This window comes from Oncorhynchus keta, chromosome 26 (assembly GCF_023373465.1).
Source record: "Oncorhynchus keta strain PuntledgeMale-10-30-2019 chromosome 26, Oket_V2, whole genome shotgun sequence".
NCBI classification, from domain to species: domain Eukaryota; kingdom Metazoa; phylum Chordata; class Actinopteri; order Salmoniformes; family Salmonidae; genus Oncorhynchus; species Oncorhynchus keta.
The window spans coordinates 11,703,073-11,721,320 of record NC_068446.1 but is presented as its reverse complement, the minus strand read 5'-3'; the positions used below and the strand labels follow the sequence as shown (position 1 = coordinate 11,721,320).

At 41.8% G+C, this 18,248-nt stretch overlaps 3 protein-coding genes across 7 annotated transcripts in view; 1 reads left to right on the top strand and 2 right to left on the bottom strand.

Moving 5' to 3' along the window:
• Positions 1-1,977, bottom strand: part of LOC118358940 (histone acetyltransferase KAT8-like) — a 14,095-nt gene extending 12,118 nt beyond the window's left edge. For both annotated transcript variants that reach the window (XM_035736975.2, XM_035736976.2), the window contains exon 1: positions 1,647-1,977. In XM_035736975.2, the coding sequence (XP_035592868.1) occupies positions 1,647-1,977 (331 nt within the window). The remainder of the gene's footprint in view (positions 1-1,646) is intronic.
• Positions 1,968-7,974, top strand: LOC118358943 (carbonic anhydrase 6-like). Of its 3 annotated transcripts, XR_004820564.2 has the most exons (7): positions 2,248-3,625; positions 3,722-3,748; positions 3,906-4,042; positions 4,238-4,392; positions 4,862-4,923; positions 5,131-5,424; positions 7,825-7,974. XR_004820564.2 is itself a non-coding variant. In XM_052480245.1 (6 exons), exons 1-5 carry the CDS (start codon positions 3,492-3,494, stop codon positions 5,146-5,148), a joined length of 471 nt encoding a protein of 156 aa, XP_052336205.1. In that variant the 5' UTR covers positions 2,248-3,491; the 3' UTR covers positions 5,149-5,424; positions 7,825-7,974. The 3 variants fall into 3 exon arrangements, 1 of the variants encoding a protein (XP_052336205.1); XR_008080038.1 differs by lacking the exons at positions 2,248-3,625; positions 3,722-3,748 and adding an exon at positions 1,968-2,112; XM_052480245.1 differs by lacking the exon at positions 4,862-4,923.
• LOC118358942 (E3 ubiquitin-protein ligase RNF25-like) overlaps positions 7,021-18,248 on the bottom strand; it is a 19,343-nt gene continuing 8,115 nt past the window's right edge. Inside the window, exons 2-7 of one of the 2 annotated variants that reach the window (XR_008080037.1) lie at positions 10,974-11,070; positions 10,514-10,581; positions 9,996-10,077; positions 9,664-9,807; positions 9,281-9,418; positions 9,023-9,165 (exon numbers count right to left, since the gene is read on the bottom strand). Coding sequence is in view for 1 of the 2 variants with exons in the window: in XM_052480244.1 (XP_052336204.1) it covers positions 8,992-9,165; positions 9,664-9,807; positions 9,996-10,077; positions 10,514-10,581; positions 10,974-11,070 (565 nt within the window). In the remaining variant the exon portion in view is untranslated. Of the gene's footprint in view, positions 9,166-9,280; positions 9,419-9,663; positions 9,808-9,995; positions 10,078-10,513; positions 10,582-10,973; positions 11,071-18,248 lie in introns of both variants that reach the window. The other variant, XM_052480244.1, reaches the window with a different exon arrangement.

The following is an 18,248-nucleotide window of genomic DNA, read 5'->3' as shown; positions in this document are numbered from 1 at the left end:
TTGACAAAAACGTATTTTCCTAGTACATTCATTGTCAAATTCGTCAAATATCATAGACCTGCTCTGCCTTCTCGTAAAAGTAGCCAACTCAACAAGCTCCACCAAAAACATGTGCTGCAAGCGAGAGGATGTTGGAAGTAAGTTTGCTAACCGGGAGGGTGCATGATGTAATTTGTTGGCGGGTTGGAAGAAGCACTCATCTTTTCTATTCAAGGCTGTGTACTCATAATATGATACGTTAACAGAGATGATTTATTATGCATGTCTACTAGGGTTGAGGTTAGCGCACCTGACTAGTGATTATTTGGCCGGGGTTCAATACCTGCTATAGTCACTATTTTTTTGCTCTCCCAAAAGCAACACAGGCCTAATACGAGATAAATAGTTACCTGTAAATGAGTCATGAGTGACCATTTTAGAAAATCATGGGACATATAGTCTTTGGTTGCATGCTATTTTATGTCAAGCTTATTACTGCAATAGCCTATAATTGATGCTTTGTGGTTGTATGCTGCTATAAAGTGTATTTTTCTTATTAATTCCTGAGATCAGTCTCAAACCTGCCCTACCTATCCCATCCAATTGTTGGACTTTCACATATAGGTCACACACAGTTCAAACCACATTTGAAAAATAAAATGTTGCTTGTTTATCAAGTGTTATAATAATAAATATCATAAAAGAACAAAAAAAACAGCTAAATACTTGCATAGGTTTTGATTTTTTTCTTAAGAACAATCACAATGCTATTTAGTACTATAAATGGTATTTACTAACAATATTATAACACAAATAGTTTTAAAAACTACCCAAGGTATAGGCTTAAGAGCTAAAATAGGTTATACCTAGGGTTAGAGTTTAGGGCAAAACAGTATGGGTTCATAGCTCTCTTGTTCCTCCATGTGGCCATCTGTGGGTACTAAATAACTCATTCGTGACACTTGCTCGGCTCATAATCTGAGGTAGCAGATCTACATTCGCAATGGTTATTTCTTAATTAAAAAATGTCCTCTGGCTGTTTAAATCGGCCACATCTTGAAAAAGATGACAGACACATGCGTTTTTTTAGGTTTACATCCTCCATGAGCAGAAAATGTTTTAACGTTTGATGGCTATGCGCCAGCCATAGTTAGCTCTGCGTGTCACAACAACGTGTGCCCAGGCGAACAGCGAGTTTACTCACTAAGTAGCCCCAACCTTGTTAATTATAATAAATTACTCAGGTAAGCCTACGAATGTAATATGGGCAGGTCTCATTGCCAACAATAGCCTGGCAGGAATTGTGACCTAGAATAATAAGGCTGGGAATAGAACGTTCGGAAGCGAATTGGTGCCACTGTGCTCAATAGAACTAATAGGAGCTGGTAGGGTGAAAAATGCTCTAAAAATAAAATTCGCGATTAATTCAACACGACGCCAAGCAGTTTGGACAGATGGTAATATTAAGAAACTGGGCTCCACAGCGGATGCAATGAACTAGTTTTAGTTTTGAAAAAAAGCGTTGTTATAAATGTCACGTGTCCAGCCTACTATCAGTCTGAAGATATATGCAGAACCAGTCGGGACGCACTGATGATAAAATAGTGTTCTGCCTCACAGCCTTTCAAACGTAGCTAACCATTATTGGCTTATAAACAAATACTTACGCCATGTCTTGTCGGCTCGCTGACATAAATACGTCTCTCCGATTTCGACTGACACCTCTTGCTCCCTTCCCAACAACACTCCTTCCCCGTTGCGCTGAGGAATCGAGCCCCCGGCTTCTCTTTCCCGATCAATGGACTCCGACTCATCCTCCTCCCCGCCACTGCCGTTAGATGAACAAGTGGCTTGTATTCCAGTGTCCAAGTCTTCCCGGTCCGTTACGTTGTGTCCTGTGTCAAGTTCAACGTCCATTCGGTCCTCTGGAAGATTGTTGTTGTAGTTATTGTCTCGAATATGACGCTCGTTCGTCGTTAGCGCTGTTCCGGCAGACATCTTGTGTTATTTCAAAACACTGCCTGCCCCCGGACAATGTGAGTTTGCGCAGTGCAGAGGGCGGCGTTCTCGACCCTTCGAAACAAGTTGTTCTTCTAACAGATCTAGGATCAGATTATATACCCCCTGGGTTGGGTAGGTTACTTTTGTTATCCGTTACAGTTACTAGTTACCTGTCCGAAATTGTAATCAGTAACGTAACTCTGGGACTACCCAAACTCAGTAACGTAATCAGATTACATTCCGTTACTAATGCCTCTTACTTTCCCCATAAGAGGCATTAGAAGACAAACATGTATGTTACCAATTGAAGGACATCTATTGCAGGATAAATCAATGTTAAAGTTTACACAGCTGGCCATTTATGGATGTTAAATTTGACTTTGAGTTGGTTATGTAGGCTTCTTCCAACCCATCGCTTTCTACTGCATATAATACGATTTAATTATATCTTTACCTTAAAAAACAAAGTCTATCAGAATTCCAGTCATTTCATTCAAAGTTATACCCCTTGATCTTCAAGAATAGGACTTGGAAATATGGAAGTATTGATTTGCCATATTGTTTTACCTGAGCATGACCCCAAAACTAAGGACTTATTAGCCACCCCTCCTTGTAATTGATGCTTTTGTTGTCATAGAGGACTGATTGGGCTCATTGATTCCAGTTGAAAAATAAATGCTGCCCTCATGGAATGCAATTCTTTGAGCACTACTGAAAAGTGCTATTTACATGTGGGGAAAAAAAGAATGCCATATGCTGCATTTGCTATAGGCCTTTGTTGGTGGCACTTTGATAATATGCAGCTTTTTAAAGGGCAAATCCACAGATGAAACAATGACAAAACGGACGCCCCGCCTCTGTTTTGTTAAAAAGCTGAGGGATGGGCCTTGAGAAATTTAACCACTCTCAGACAACTAGACAGAGCTATGGATGCAAGGACTGACCATCCATGATATACATATACAATTATTGTTTTAACCATGTTATGAGGCAATACAGTGTTTGTTTACATTTACAATGTTTACAAACATTGGAAATAAACAGAGTATATTTTGGATTCTCATGGAGTGTGACAGTTGAAAGAAGCTCATGAGGGATTTATAAGTTATATTCTTCAAGACTCAATGGATATAGATATATATCTATCTAATTTATATATATCTAAGTGCAAAAAATGGATGTAGAAACTACAGATTGCCCCTTTAAGTCTATCAAAAGTGTGCAAGTTTGAGCATGTGTCCATAGGCCTATGGATTTATTTATTTGATCAGAATTAATTAGATTGAGCAATAAAAGCCCCACTTTTATTCCATAGGCTTGGATCTGCATTATGCAGCTGTTGCAAGAGCTAATGTTTTACTGGCTGTCCACTGGTTTCAAAAACAATGTTTGATAGGCAGCTTAAACTTCTTGAATTCAACCATTATTGGGTTCAAATACACATTTAGATTTGTGAACAGCCATCCACAACAACCACAATCCGTAGGTGCAAATAGTTCAAATGAGAGAGCATGGCTACATTGGGACAGAAATCTAATCATAGAGATATCAAAGATTCATGCATCTTTAAGCTACATTTTAATTATATTTGCTTTTCAGACATCTGTGTGTATTATCCTCTATCTCTGTTCTCTAGCCATAGCAGGTGCGTAGGCTTTCAAAACAACTTTTTTTTTAAACTGTAATAAATATTTATATACTTTCTATGAATTATATGTATTTTCAAATGTGTTTCTTTTAGACCAGCCCTGGTGTCACAATGGTTGTGGTAAGACTTCACTAGTTCTGACTTAACCTCAGGCCATTACTCTTCACTCATCTCATAGCTGTGCTACACAAACACAGTTCATACCAGAAAACGTTTAATCTGACAGTCTTTCTTTTTCTTTCTCTCTCTTTTCTGACCCTCCCTTCCCAACTCTCAGTGTGGAGGGGTTCAGATGGTCGCCGATCAACATTGATACTAACCAGCTGACCTTTGACCCCAGTCTCCGCAACCGCACCTTCAGTGACATCCCTAATCCACACAGCATCAAGTTCCTCACCAACAATGGACACACAGGTACTCTTGTGGTGAATCTCCTTGGTCCTGACCTTATAGTGTGTCTGTAGGACATGTGTTATCTGGTCTTCTTTAAAGTAACCTCAGTAGCTCAAGGACATAGGTATCATTTTCTCGCTAACAGTTGTTACTGAATACACAACACCATATTAACTTATACTATGGTAATACCACAACGTATGTTCATCCTCCCAGTGAGCTCTGTGTTAGAGGAGGGCCTGATGGAGGTGAGAGGAGGGGGGCTCTCTCATGGCTACACGGCCGTCATGATACATTTCCACTGGGGAGGTGACTCACTGTGCCACCAAGGGTCTGAACACACAGTGGATTCAGTCAGATACCCCATGGAGGTGAGATACTGTACTAGGAGAGAGAGAGTGTGTGTGCAGTAGCGGTGCGTGGGTAAAATCCTAGATGTTCAACTCTACGTCACAACAGTTCGACATTGAAGATGACAATACTATGACAGAGTTATGATTATTGACTTAGTAATAGGAGTTATGGCAGAATACCTTGTTATCAGAGGAGGCTGGTGGGGGGCGCTATAGAAGGACCGGATCATTGTAATGGCTGGAATGGAATCAATGGAACGGAGTCAAACACGTTGTTACCATGTGTTTGATGTGTTCCAGTCATTACAATGAACCCATCCTCCTATAGCTCCTCCCACCAGCCTTCACTACTTATTATCCATGCTATCATGGATTCCCGGGACCACCCATACGTAGAATGTATGCACACATGACTGTAAGTCGCTTTGGATAAAAGCGTCAGCTAAATGGCATATATACTATCATCAACACATTCCATGGATTCCAGGTGACAGGCAAGCAATAGCATGTGGAATCCTGGAGGACTTCTGCTGAATATAACAGAGAAGGGTGAGGAGCAGTGGTGCCAGCTAACTTTAAAGTTCTTATATTCTGTATTTTTATGCCAATGTAGCTCATTTGGATTTGCAGAGATAGATACAGAGAGAGAAAGAGCAAAGTGAAAACTCCACTGCTTTTCGGGCACTAACAAGGGGAGAGCCTTCTCCCCTTGATAGTGGTGTTACTAGTATTTTTCACACTACTCTCCTGTCTCAGGTTCATCAGTTGACATAGTGCAGCCACCATCCATCAGTGATCTGCTAGGAAGTGTGGATCTCACCAAGTTCTACTGCTACCAGGGTTCTCTGACCACCCCCACCTGCGATGAAATGGACCATGTTCTTAGAGCCAATCAAGATGCGGAGAGATCTAGTGAGTGGTAACCTAACATAGCAGGCATAAAAGACAAGCCTGAGCGGAGCTGGAAGAAACGGGAAGCATCCGGTTTGAGTCTTCACCTCTGCTTCCTGAAAAACCGTATGCTTACGGTTTCCTACAACCCCGCTGAAGGTGAGTGAATGGTGGTGGGCTGACTTTTCGATTGGTTGAGTGGGATTGCCACACTGATGCATTAGGTTGGCTTTACACTCCAACAAGTGTTCTCCTTAGTCAAATGAACGATGTGTGCAGCTTTATTATATTTTCCTGAGCCATTGAAGAAGCCTGAGTGGTTGAAATTTGCACAATTGTTACCCAGAGGAAAATGGGGGTGGTTCGGGCTTTTTCAATTTCAGTCAGGAGGACTGTTTAGTATTTTTATTTTTTTTTGTCCAGGGGAGGTCTTGTAATTTGTAATAGATGAAATGTCATATTGCTCAGTGTTTGAGAATGAGTTGCTTATTATATCTCAATGTGTGCCCAATGCTGCCCCTCATCCCTGAATCTCTGCTGGGCACGCAATATCAAGTGCGCCTAGTAGGGTCTCAATCAAGTGATCCATAGCCTATACTATATGCTATTGGCCTTGGCCAGCGTTTCCCAAACTCGGTCCAGGGGGAAATGCACTGGGAGTGTGTATATAAAACTAGGCTACCACAATCATGAGCTCTGGCCTGCCCTGCTCTTGCTGATGTAAATCCTTTTGTTCTGCCTAACCAATGGCTGTGCTGTATACGGTGGCACTTCAGGAAGCAAGTGAAATGCTTCTTCGGCAAAAAAAACTATTTGTCCCAAAAATTTAATAGAGAAAGAGCGCGAAGATGAGGACCGGAGATATGCTTGCTACTGCTCTATTTATTAATACAAATAATATTTAATTGCCCATAATGAAGCTATTTGTCAGAGTTATTAACCTCACAATAAGTCATATTCAAGTCATTTACATAACTATGAAGCAGCAGCCATGGAGATGGACAGCATGTCAGTGCTGAAAGTAGGCCTAATTATTTTAAGCAGTCTTTATTTTAATTTGCCTTGGCTACTAGCAGGAAGGGGGATTTGTGTTGTAGCCAATTTCTTTCTATTCAAGAAAGAGGTATGCCTACCTGTTTGACAGATTAAATTCTAGTCTACCATCTATAGAAGGTGAAGGGCTCGGTGAGTTAAGTTAAAACCAGGGCTCGGTTTATTTGAGGATAAATGGGTAAAATCGTAGGCCCTACTCCTTGTTAGGTTAAGATGTTTCTAATTCAAATGGACCGGATTCTTTAACAACGCTTTAGTCCACGATGCTTTATGCTAGAAACAAGCTGTACAATGCAGGGGAAAGACGCGACTCTACATACAGGATAGCTTTGGTTTGTGTCCATGATGTTCAGAGGCTTTGCTACAAACTTCTATAGCCGAGGATACTTTTTTTATTTTGCTTGGGAAGTACACTATTGTGTGATTGTGGTGATCATTTCAACAGTCTATTAAACACCATCGTTCAGGAGCAAGTCAGAAGGAAATTCATTATTATTTCTGTATGTTGCCATTTAAGAAATCAAGTATGAAGCATTTGTGACAACTACAGGCTGGCATGAGCATTCAAAATGTCAAACACATGCCAATAAATTTCAGTTAGACTGTATAAAATTAAATGTATAGCTACTACTTAGAATTAAGTGAAACAAATTCCTTAGGCTATACAGATGTCGTGGAAATTCACCACTAAGGACTCAAATACAAAGCAAATGAAGCTATTTTTATTATCACGGCCAGAGAGGTTTACAAACTCAATACAAGCCTGATGAAACTTCATACTGCTACACAAACAAGCCATTAAAGCATGGTTGGTTCCTGCATGAGCCTGACTGATACCACACCAGGCTTCTTACCTTGAAACTGAGCTATTGTATCATCACTCCTGGTTCCCCCCCAGAGCAATGTTCTGGGCATAGTGCCAAATTGATTCAGTGATTGTGTGGATTCCTACTTTGTACAATCAATCAGTCACTCGCATGAACCCAACCAAGTTGGTTATTAGAAAAGCACCATTGTGCTAAACATACATTTTCATCACACAGTCAATGTCATCAGTGCCTGACCTCACTAATGCACATGGCTGAATGAAAGCAGCAATGTTCCAACATGGATCAACTCCATATGAATGCCCATGATTTTGGAATGAGATGTTCGACAAGCAGGTGTCCACATACTTTTGGTCATGTAGTGTATATTTCACAGGGGTTTAGACAGTATTCATTCTCTACATTGCTTGTTTCGTTACTGAAATCAGGTGACTATTAGCATTTTTGCAACCAGGAAACCGCGGAGTGATTTCTGCATAATGCACCTTTTTAATTATTATTTGGGGTATAGGGGAGGGTCACTTTTTTTCAAGAGTTCAGGGAGGGTCAGGTAAAAATATATTTTACTGAAGGGAGGGCCATACATTTTTATTTCAGAGGTCCGATTTTCTCCAGGTATCCCTCATAAATAATGTGCAGTGCCTAAGCTTATCCTTTCATACTCCTGTCCCACTCTCAGGTGGAGCTGTTTTCCTAAAACCCTGAAGTACAGAAACATCTCGAGGCCAGTGCAACGCTTCCCCGGGTTGTCAGTGTCCCCACTGGGCCGCATTTGCAGCGGCCAGACTTCCAGCAGGAGGGCTCTTGTCCGGCCTACAACTACTACTACTGGGCTGGGGGTGTGGCTGGACGCCCAGGGGGAGGGGTTGGTATGCAGAAATAAGGGGTGGAGCGAAAGCAGGAGGGGAAAAAAGGAAGAGGGTGGGGGAAAATAAGTTGAAGTGTGTGATGTTCAAGGCAGGTCAATTTCAGCTGATTTCTGTCAATAATAAATATGCTGTATGTTCCCTCAGACAAATGTGGCCCGTCATTTCTTTATCTTATGCAGTAAAAAGAATGCTTCAGCATAAACTGAACTGCCCACGGACAACAATTCAAACAGCAATAGGAAAGAAGGCAGGACACACTGGTTAATCTAGGTACCAGAGTGCAAAGCTTTATTTTAGGTGTGTCGAGAATGTAAATTGAGGTACAGACATAGTTGTTCTTAGTTCCTCTTTTGTCCCTTTGTCATAGAGCATCTCTCCCCACATCTCCCTCTACCACACTCTGATGGAAGCCCCTCCCACCAGCCATGTGAGCTCTGCCTTCTCTGCTATGGGATGCTCCCCTGCGTCGCTGACCGCGCCCATCCCAGTAGCAATGTTACCCGCTCCCCGGGCATCCCATTGGTCTGTTCCTCTGAATTGCCTCTCTTGCCATTGGTCAGGCTGTTGCACTGAACCGCGAGGGCCCCTCCTCCTTCCGCTCTCCCTATGGCCTCGGCCAGGCTCCATTTCCATGCCGTTGCTGGATGGGATGTCTATTTTAGAAGTGTCCAGGCTTGATTTGCTTATTGGCTGACCGTCTTTAGGAGCATCTTGTAGGCCTAGCTCTGTGCTTCCCTCCCCTTCTTCAATTGGCTTAACTGTGCTTGTCCCAGGTCTGGGTGGCTAGAGTTCTCCTGAAGTCTGGCCTTGATTGGTGCGTTGTGAAAGTTGGCAGGAGGAGCACTGTAGAGGTTGTCATGTTTCTCTGAGGACAGAGAGAGTTTGTCCAGATGGTCGGTGGGGGGGACCGGTGTCCCTGGGTGGGTGTGGGGCCTGCCTCTCCCCTGCCTCTCCCTCCCGGGACCCCTGAAGTGGCCCTACGGCACTTGGTGACGGTACTGATGACCTCGCCCTCCCCTGCGACGTGAGTGGCCAGCGTGCTGCAGCTTTGGTGCTGTGATCTGATTGGTGGAGGCAGGGGGAAGGGAGAGCAGTGATCGGCTGGGAGAGGCATTCCCATCAGCGCTGACATTGTCTGAGTTAGGAGGCGGCTATAAAAAACAAGTCGCAACGTTGTTTAATTAAGATACATTATCAGGAAAGTACGTGCTCACACACAGACACTTCAGCAAATATTTTTTCCTAAGCCCCTCCTTGCTTCCTTACCTCATTAATATGTATGAGGAAGCGGTTAGACTCTGCCTCTGTGCCGATAATCCCGCCTTTAGCTTTCTAATGCTCCAAAAGGTTCTGGAGCTCAGCCCACTTCTGACAAAACTCCACCCCCATCACCTCTCCCTCCAGCTGAGTGAAGTAGAGGTCAGCACAAATGCATGGATGTATTTGCAATAGTAGCCACTATAATTTAAGGGGTTGTGTGTCACTCAAGGGGTTTAGTTAAAATTGCAAGCCCTTAATTTTTAAAATATATATTACAGTGCTGTAGAGAAAAAAGAACATCCCCTCTCCCCCAAAAATTCAGTTTCACTTCAGGAACTCCCAGGCGCTCCCCCTCAATTCCACCGCTGCATATGGACACTTGATCTCACCTCATCGGTCCTCTCCCGTGTCTTGTCCTGCTCCAGCTCCTTACCCCTCTCCTGGAGCTCAGTCTCAGAGTGGGTGATGTAGCGGCCTAGGCAGTGGGAGTTGAAATAACGGTAGCATCTGGTCTTGGTGAACGCCTCCCCATCCTGGGACATACCACAAAGACACAGGGGAGGACAAGGTTGTGTCCCATTTTGTGTCCACTTGCTCACTCCCTCTCATAGATTTCAAAAGCATTGGATTGGTGTAAACATCGTCTAGAGTTTCAAACAGGAAGACTAGTTTAAACTTTCATCTTGTGTGGACTAATGGAAATACAAATTAAACAGCTCACCTTAAACCCGTAAAGGCAGATGACGCAGTTCCCATGGGGAATATTGCTCTCTGTCAGAATCTCTTTGGCTTTCTGAGAGAGACTGAAAAGAGGGACTGAGTCAAGTACTTGATATTCATCTCTATTTATACATTTCTAAATAAAATAAAATCAGGTCAAAGGGCATCCTCGAGCCACAGTTCTAATTTTAATATCACAAATACAGTACTTAAATTACTGCGGTCTCCAACTAAGAACAGAGGGAGTGAGAGAAAGAGAAAATGAGGGAAACGGAGTGAGAGAGGGGGAAATAAAGCGAGAGAAAGAGAACTGGCCTCAATGAGCTGGTACAACACAGCAGAACCCAGGCAGGACACCGCCTCTTTCTGCAGACATTTCTGCACACTTGGAGAGAGAGAGAAATCTGGGAGCAATACAAGCAACAGGGGACACATTTCTTTTTTAACAACCCTTCATCAGAGCAGTGGATAAGACTACAATGAACCTAAGATGGAGGACAACAGATTTCCTCTAGTTACCTGCACAGCTTGTCATCAGAAAGACCCAGAGGGTTGTGGATGGAAATGGAGGGAGGAGAGGAGGGATACTTAGGAAGAGAGAGAGATCAGTGTATAACATTGGAAGTGGCATGTCCTGAGAACGAAAGGGACAGGGCAGGATTCTGAAATTCTGAAAGCTGAAACTTTCATATGATTCAGAAACAATATTACATGGAGGGTTGTCTCAAAACTCACATAGGGACCCCTCAACTCCGGTGCTACTGGGTAAGCAGACTTCTGTTACATACCTGCACCAATACACAAAAGTGTACACACCCTGTACGTACCTCTCCAGGAGCAGGGAAGGCCATTAAACATGGGTACACCATTTAAAAAAAAAATATTTACACAAGTAACCTAAATACATGCCCTAAACCAGGGGATGGGGAATATATTTGGGGGATTGCAAAGGACAAGGAAGAAGGGAATATGAGCATACCTGCAAGTCGAGAGTCAACGTCAGGGTGAATCGCACAAACTGAGAGAGGGAATCTTCACCCGTGGAGGGATATAGAACCAGACTCACCTCCCATACCCTATAAGAGAGAGCAACAGAGAATTTCAATTAAACACACGCACACACTTCAAAGCCTGAAGTCTATCAGCTATTCATCTAGTCTTATCTATTGTCCGGGGGAGGCTAATCAGTCATGTGCTATAGTAAAACACCCAGGGATAGAAAAGAGCAGAAAGAGATGTCTGTTTAAGTGTGAAGGCTGATAGTCCTCTTCAAAGAGCAGTTGGCAGGACAGGATGTTGAATACAGAGGGAACGGAACAATCAGCTGAGTATGATGCAACAGACCTGCAATATTCCTCTATTTGGCCCATCCTCGTGATGCAACATAACACATAGCTAACTAGCACACTGCACCTCTGATACAATGGTGTGTGTGTATGTGTGGTGTTTGTGTGCCTATAGTATTATAGTCTGGTCACAGATCTGTATGTGCTTAAGGTGAACCAAGTTGTTTTGTCATTTGTTGCTATGCCACACCAGCACAAACAGATCTGCAATCAGGCTACAGCTGGTATTTATATAGATTCATGAGTCAGCAAAATCCTGCTACCATCGAAGTGAGGTCTTAGCCCAAGGCCCCAGAACACCACTATCATCAAATAGAGTGGCTCACCCATCATCTCTTCTGTTAATCTGCAGCTCATCCAGATAGATGGACTGGAGAACCTCAATCTCGGACAGCACACCATAGAGAGATGTAGCCAATGTCAATGAATGATTCACCAATCTGGATGTTACAGCAGAAATGGCTTAAACTGTAATTTATTAACTTACTGCAGAGCAGGATCATTAGCTAGCTAAACCAGATGTAAAATGTAGAGCCTACATAGCTCAGTTAATCATGTGTGGCAAATTATCAAGCCAGCTATGACAGCGGGGTCGTTCAACCTAAAAAAGCACGAGAAAGGATTGACACCCACCATCTTAGATTATTCTTAATCTCTGTGAAACTAAACTAATTGATTGCACCCAAATTGTCTATTTTCATTTATAGGATTCATATAATATTCAATAAATATAGTACCGAGCACCTGATTTGGACCCAACTTTTTTTCCAACAATGAGTTGGAGGAATACAAAGAAGTGGTCAAAAGCCCCCTCCTTATTTGCATTTTCATGCTTCATGTCCAAGTCATCCTTAAGTACCTAAAAATATATTACTCAATTATGTTACTTATAGATGATTTGGATATGAAGTGTGACAATGACAATATAGATACAGTGCCTATAGAAAGTCTACACCCCTTGAACTTTTTTCACATTTGGTTGCCTTAAAGTGGGATTGAAATAGTTACAGTAAATCTTTGTCATTGCTCTACTCCATAAAGTCAAAGTGAAAAGACAATTCTACAAATTAATAAAAAGGTAATAACTCAAATAGTTGTTGCATAAGTATTCACCCAATTTGTTCATACAAGCCAAAATGAGTTCAGAAGTAAAATTTAGCTTGACAAATCACATAATAATATAATAATAATAATAATAATAACATAAGTTATATGGACTCACTGTGTGTGAAATAATAGGGGTTGACATGATTTTTGATTAACTACCCCTTCCTCTGTCCCCCATACATACATACATACATACATACATACATACATACATACATACATACATACATACATACGAGGTCGACCGATTAATCGGAATGGCCGATTAATTAGGGCCAATTTCAAGTTGTTTTCATAACAATCGGAAATTGTCATTTTGGACGCCGATTTTGCAGATTTTAAATTTATTTAACTAGGCAAGTCAGTTAAGAACACATTCTTATTTTCAACGACGGCCTAGGGACGGTGGGGTGGGTTAACTGCCTTGTTCAGGGGCAGAACGACAGATTTTTACCTTGTCAACTCAGGGATTCAATCTTGCAACCTTACACTTAACTAGTCCAACGCTCTAACCACCTGCCTCACGAGGAGCCAGCCTGTTACGCGAATGCCGTAAGAAGCCAAAGTAAGTTGCTAGCTAGCATTAAACTTAATCAATCATAATCACTAGTTATAACTACACATGGTTGATGATATTACTAGTGTATCTAGCGTGTCCTGCGTTGCATATAATCAATGCAATGTGCATTCGCGAAAAAGGACTGTCGTTGCTCCAACGTGTACCTAACCATAAACACCAATGCCTTTCTTAAAATCAATACACAGAAGTATATAGTTTTAAACATGCATGTTTAGCTAAAAGAAATCCAGGTTAGCAGGCAATATTAACTAGGTGAAATTGTCACTTCTCTTGCGTTCATTGCACGCATAGTCAGGGTGTCATTGCGAACTAAATTCCCAAAACTTTACGTAATTATGACATAACATTGAAGGTTGTGCAATGTAACAGGAATATTTAGATTGATGGATGCCACCCGTTAGATAAAATACAGAATGGTTCCGTATTTCACTGAAAGAAAAAATGTCTTGTTTTCGAGATTATCATTTTCGGATTCGACCATATTAATGACCTACGGCTTGCATTTCTGTGTGTTATTATGTTATAATTAATAATTTTGTGCGTTTTGCCAGCAGCTCTGCTGTTTATGACTTCAAGCCTATCAACTCCCGAGATTAGGCTGGTGTAACGATGTGATGTGAAATGGCTAGCTAGTTAGCGGGGTGCGCGCAAATAGCGTTTCAAACGTCACTCACTCTGAGACATGGAGTAGTTGTTCCCCTTGCTCTCCATGGGTAACGCTGCTTCGAGGGTGGTTGTTGTCGTTGTGTTCCTGGTTCGAGCCCAGGTAGGAGCGAGGAGAGGTATGGAAGCTATACTGTTACACTGGCAATACTAAAGTGCCTATAAGAACATCCAAAAGGTATATGAAATACAAATGGTATAGAGAGAAATAGTCATATAATTCCTATAATAACTACAATCTAAAACTTCTTACCTGGGAATATTGAAGACTCATGTTAAAAGGAACCACCAGCTTTCATATGTTCTCATGTTCTGAGCAAGGAACTTAAACTTTAGCTTTCTTACATGGCACATATTGCACTTTTACTTTCTTCTCCAACACTTTGTTTTTGCATTATTGAAACCAAATTGAACATGTTTCATTATTTATTTGAGGCTAAATTGATTTTATTGATGTATTATATTAAGTTAAAATAAGTGTTCATTCAGTATTGTTGTAATTGTCATTATTACAAATAAATTGTTGTGGATGATGTATTAAACCACCCAGATACAAAGATGCAGTCGTACTTCTGAACTGAGCTGCAGGTCAGGAAGGAAACTGCTTAGGGATGTCATCATGAAGCCATTGGGGATTTTAAAACAGCTAACAGAGTTCAATGGTCGTGATGGGAGAAAACTGAAAATGGATCAACAACATTGTAGTGACTCCACTAGGGCTGTCCCCGACGAAAACAAATATTGGTCGATCAAGAGTCACCTGTTCTTTCGACCAATTGATTGGTCAAAATGTTTAAAATGTGTATTTTTCCATAAATAGACACATCCTATGTGTTTTAGTCAAATCAACTATATTCACTGAGCTTGTCTGATGCTTTAAGCGAACCTTTTTATTAAATAATTAAGACACACAAATGACTAGAGGGAGTCCGACCGCAATTGATTTGATTGTGCCGCCAGGCTCAGACTTGCGTGTGTTAAAAAGAAAGACAGCGAGTGACTGTGCCTAGCACCTGTTATCTCCCCCTCCTCCCTGCTGCAGCGACCACCACACTGTCCGTGTTGCCGAAGCTGCAACATAATTACAGCCATTTCTGACTGAAAAGTTGTTACCAAAATCCCTCATCTGTTTAGGAAAAACATTCCATATTCCCTCAAACCTTGCTCTCCTTACGTGACAATAGTGTCGCATACAGGTGACAATAGGGCCTGATCTATAGCATATCATAATCACATCAATAAATTGGTTATAACAAACTCTGAACACCGTAACACGTGACAGCAAAATTGGTGGAAAGAGCGCATGACAAATAAACTCAAAATGGTGGAATGTTTATGATTGGTTGCACAGGCGGTAAAGAGGAAGTCAGATGTGCGGAATAAATTTGACTAGTTATGGAAAATACTGGAGATGAAGATAAATAATGTATGGAGCAAGCACTGCGTGCATTTTAGACCTACAGTTGAAGTCGGAAGTATACATACACCTTAGCCAAATGCATTTAAACTCTGTTTTTCACAATTCCTGACATTTAATCCTTGCAAAAATTCCCTGTTTTAGGTCAGTTAGGATCACCACTTTACTGTAAGAATGTGAAATGTCAGAATAATAGTATAGAGAATGATTTATTTCAGCTTTTATTTCTTTCATCACATTCCCAGTGGGTCAGAAGTTTAAGGACTTTTTTAAATACACTCAATTAGTATTTGATAGCATTGTCTTTTAAATTGTTTACCTTGGGTCAAATGTTTCGGGTAGCCTTCCACAAGCTTCCAACAGTAAGTTAAGTTAATTTTGGCCCATTCCTCCTGACAGAACTGGTGTAACTGAGTCAGGTTTGTAGGCCTCCTTGCTCGTACACGCTTTTTCAGTTCTGCCCACAAATGTTCTATAGCACATATGTCAGAGTCAAGGCCCGCGGGCCACATCCGGCCCGCGAGAAGGTTTTTACGGCCCCTGGGATGATCTTGATTTATTATTAGAACCGGCCCGCAGACCGCAGCAAGCCGGCAGCCCGCAGATCTTTTACACGCACCAATACTACATTTCCCACAATGCAACGGTGACGCACCGAGCAGTAGGCTGCTTCATTTCAATATTTATTGGCACAGCAGTTGTCAGCATCACAGTAAAATTAACTTTCAGATACCCATCAAAAATGGCAAAACGGAAGGTGGACACTGAGAACCGGGGTTTCAAACAAGGTGGGAGTCGGAGTATTTGTTCATGGAGGTAGCTGGAAAACCTGTGTGTCTTCTGTGTGGAGAAAGTGTGGCGGTACTGAAAGAGTATAATCTGAGACGACATTATGAAACGAAACACGCGGACAAAAACAAGAATATGGACATGGAACAAAGGCTACAAAAGGCAGAGGAATTAAAACGAGGCCTCAAATCTCGACAGGCTCTGTTCAAAAAGCCAAATCACAAGGCCAGGCTGCTGTCAAGGCCAGTTTTATTTTGGCAGAAGAGATCGCTAAATCAGCCCGGCCATTTACGGAGGGGATTTCATCAAAAACTGCATGATTAAAGTTTGTGACGAAGTTTGCCCAGAAAAAAGGCAACTCTTTTTAAATGTGAGTCTGAGCAGAAACACCATTGCCGAGAGAGTAGACCAGTTGTCCATCAATCTAAAAGAGCAGCTTGTGAAAAAGGGAAAAGATTTCATTGCATATTCCTTGGCTGTGGATGAGAGCACCGACATTTCTGACATTGCCCAGTTGTCAATTTTCATCCGCGGAGTGGACTCCAGCCTAAGCGTGACAGAGGAGTTTTTGGCTTTACGTCCTATGCATGGCACAACTACGGGGCATGATTTGTATGAAGAGGTGTCAAGATGTGTAAATGAGATGGAGCTGCCTTAGGAAAAACTCGTGGGTTTGACAACCGACGGAGCACCTGCGATGTGTGGACACAGGAGCGGACTGGTGGCGAAGATACGGGAAAAGATGCAAGAGGAAAACGCGACAGGTGAGCTGACAGCTTATCATTGTATCATACACCAGGAAGCGTTGTGCGGTAAAGCCTTGAAAATGGAGCATGTAATGAGCATCATCACGCGCACAGTTAACTTTATCAGAGCCAAAGGTTTGAATCACCGCCAGTTCAAGGCATTTCTGACGGAGTTAGAAACGGAGCATGGTGATTTGCCTTATCACACAGAGGTGCGATGGCTAAGCCAGGGAAAGGTGCTTCAAAGATGTTTCGAGCTTCGTGAGGAGATTTGTCTGTTCTTGGACAGCAAAGGGAAAGACACAACACAACTCCGAGACGAAATGTTTCTGTGTGAAATGGCTTTTCTGTGTGACATTACGAGTCATCTGAATGCAATGAACTTGCAGCTGCAGGGTCGGGATCGTGTCATCTCTGATATGTACAGTACAGTGAAGGCATTTAAAACCAAACTGACTCTGTGGGAGACGCAGATGCGGAAAGAAAATTTGAGCCACTTTCCCAGCTGCCAGACCATGAAAGAGAAGCTCTCTACCAGTGCGTTCCCGAGCGCACAGTTGGCTGATAAAATAGGTATGCTTGCCGCTGACTTTCGACGCCGATTTGCTGACTTTGAAGCACAAAAAAGCAGGTTGGAACTGCTCGGTAACCCATTTGCTGTTGACGTGGAAAGCTCACCACCACTCAAATGGAGTTGATTGACCTCCAATGCAATGATGCACTGAGGGCAAAATATGCGGCAGTGGGTGCTGCGGAGTTCGCCCGTTTCCTCCCGACACAATGCCCCAGCTGCGCATCCAGGCTGCTCAAACGTTGTCTATGTTTGGCAGCACATACCTGTGTGAACAACTGTTTTCTTTGATGAACTTGAACAAAACATCACACAGAAGTCGACTTACTGCTGAACACCTCCACTCAATTCTGAGGATTTCCTCAGCTCAGAGCCTTACCCCGAACATTGATGAACTTGTGGAAAAGATGGGACACCACCAAGTATCACCCTCAACCTCAAACAAGTGAACATTACTGTGCAATCACATATTTAGAGTTTTTACTCAGTTCAAGTTTAAAAGTTAAAGTTTAATATTTGTTTTCACTGCATGTTACTTCTCCTTAAACAAAGTGTTGTTTTTGATTAATAGATTTTTGCACTTTATTTTATTGTATTTCAATCCAATTATATTTTAAAAATATTTCAGTTGAGTGGATGATAGAAAATTGCTATTATTGTTTTTTTCTTTGAAGTAAATTTAGCCCACTTTTGCTAAAATAGAAAATATAGGCTACTGATGGTGCCTTGAATACCGGTTTCTTTCATTTAATGTTCATGTTATGGGGATTTTTATATAAAGGAAATTTGTCTTTTGTGTCTGTTGAAAATTAAAGATTACTGACAGAGCCATAAGAAAATATTGCTTTATTTATCTGATCATATTGGAATATATTTGTTAGGTTTTCAGTAGGTTCAATTAGGTTCACTAGACTATATGCGTCATTTAAAAAATTTTTCAATGAACATTCGAACAGTCCGGCCCTCGGCTTGTAGCTAAATTTTTTATTTGGCCCTCCGTCCATTTGACTTTGACACCCCTGTTCTATAGGATTG

Excerpts from the sequence above, each read along its gene's own strand:
- LOC118358943 (XM_052480245.1), top strand. The coding sequence starts at position 3,492 with ATGGCTACATTGGGACAGAAATCTAATCATAGAGATATCAAAGATTCA. Across the intron at positions 3,749-3,905 it reads CTGGTGTCACAATGGTTGTG|TGTGGAGGGGTTCAGATGGT; the intron begins GTAAGACTTCAC and ends CCCAACTCTCAG. Across the intron at positions 4,043-4,237 it reads CACCAACAATGGACACACAG|TGAGCTCTGTGTTAGAGGAG; the intron begins GTACTCTTGTGG and ends TCATCCTCCCAG.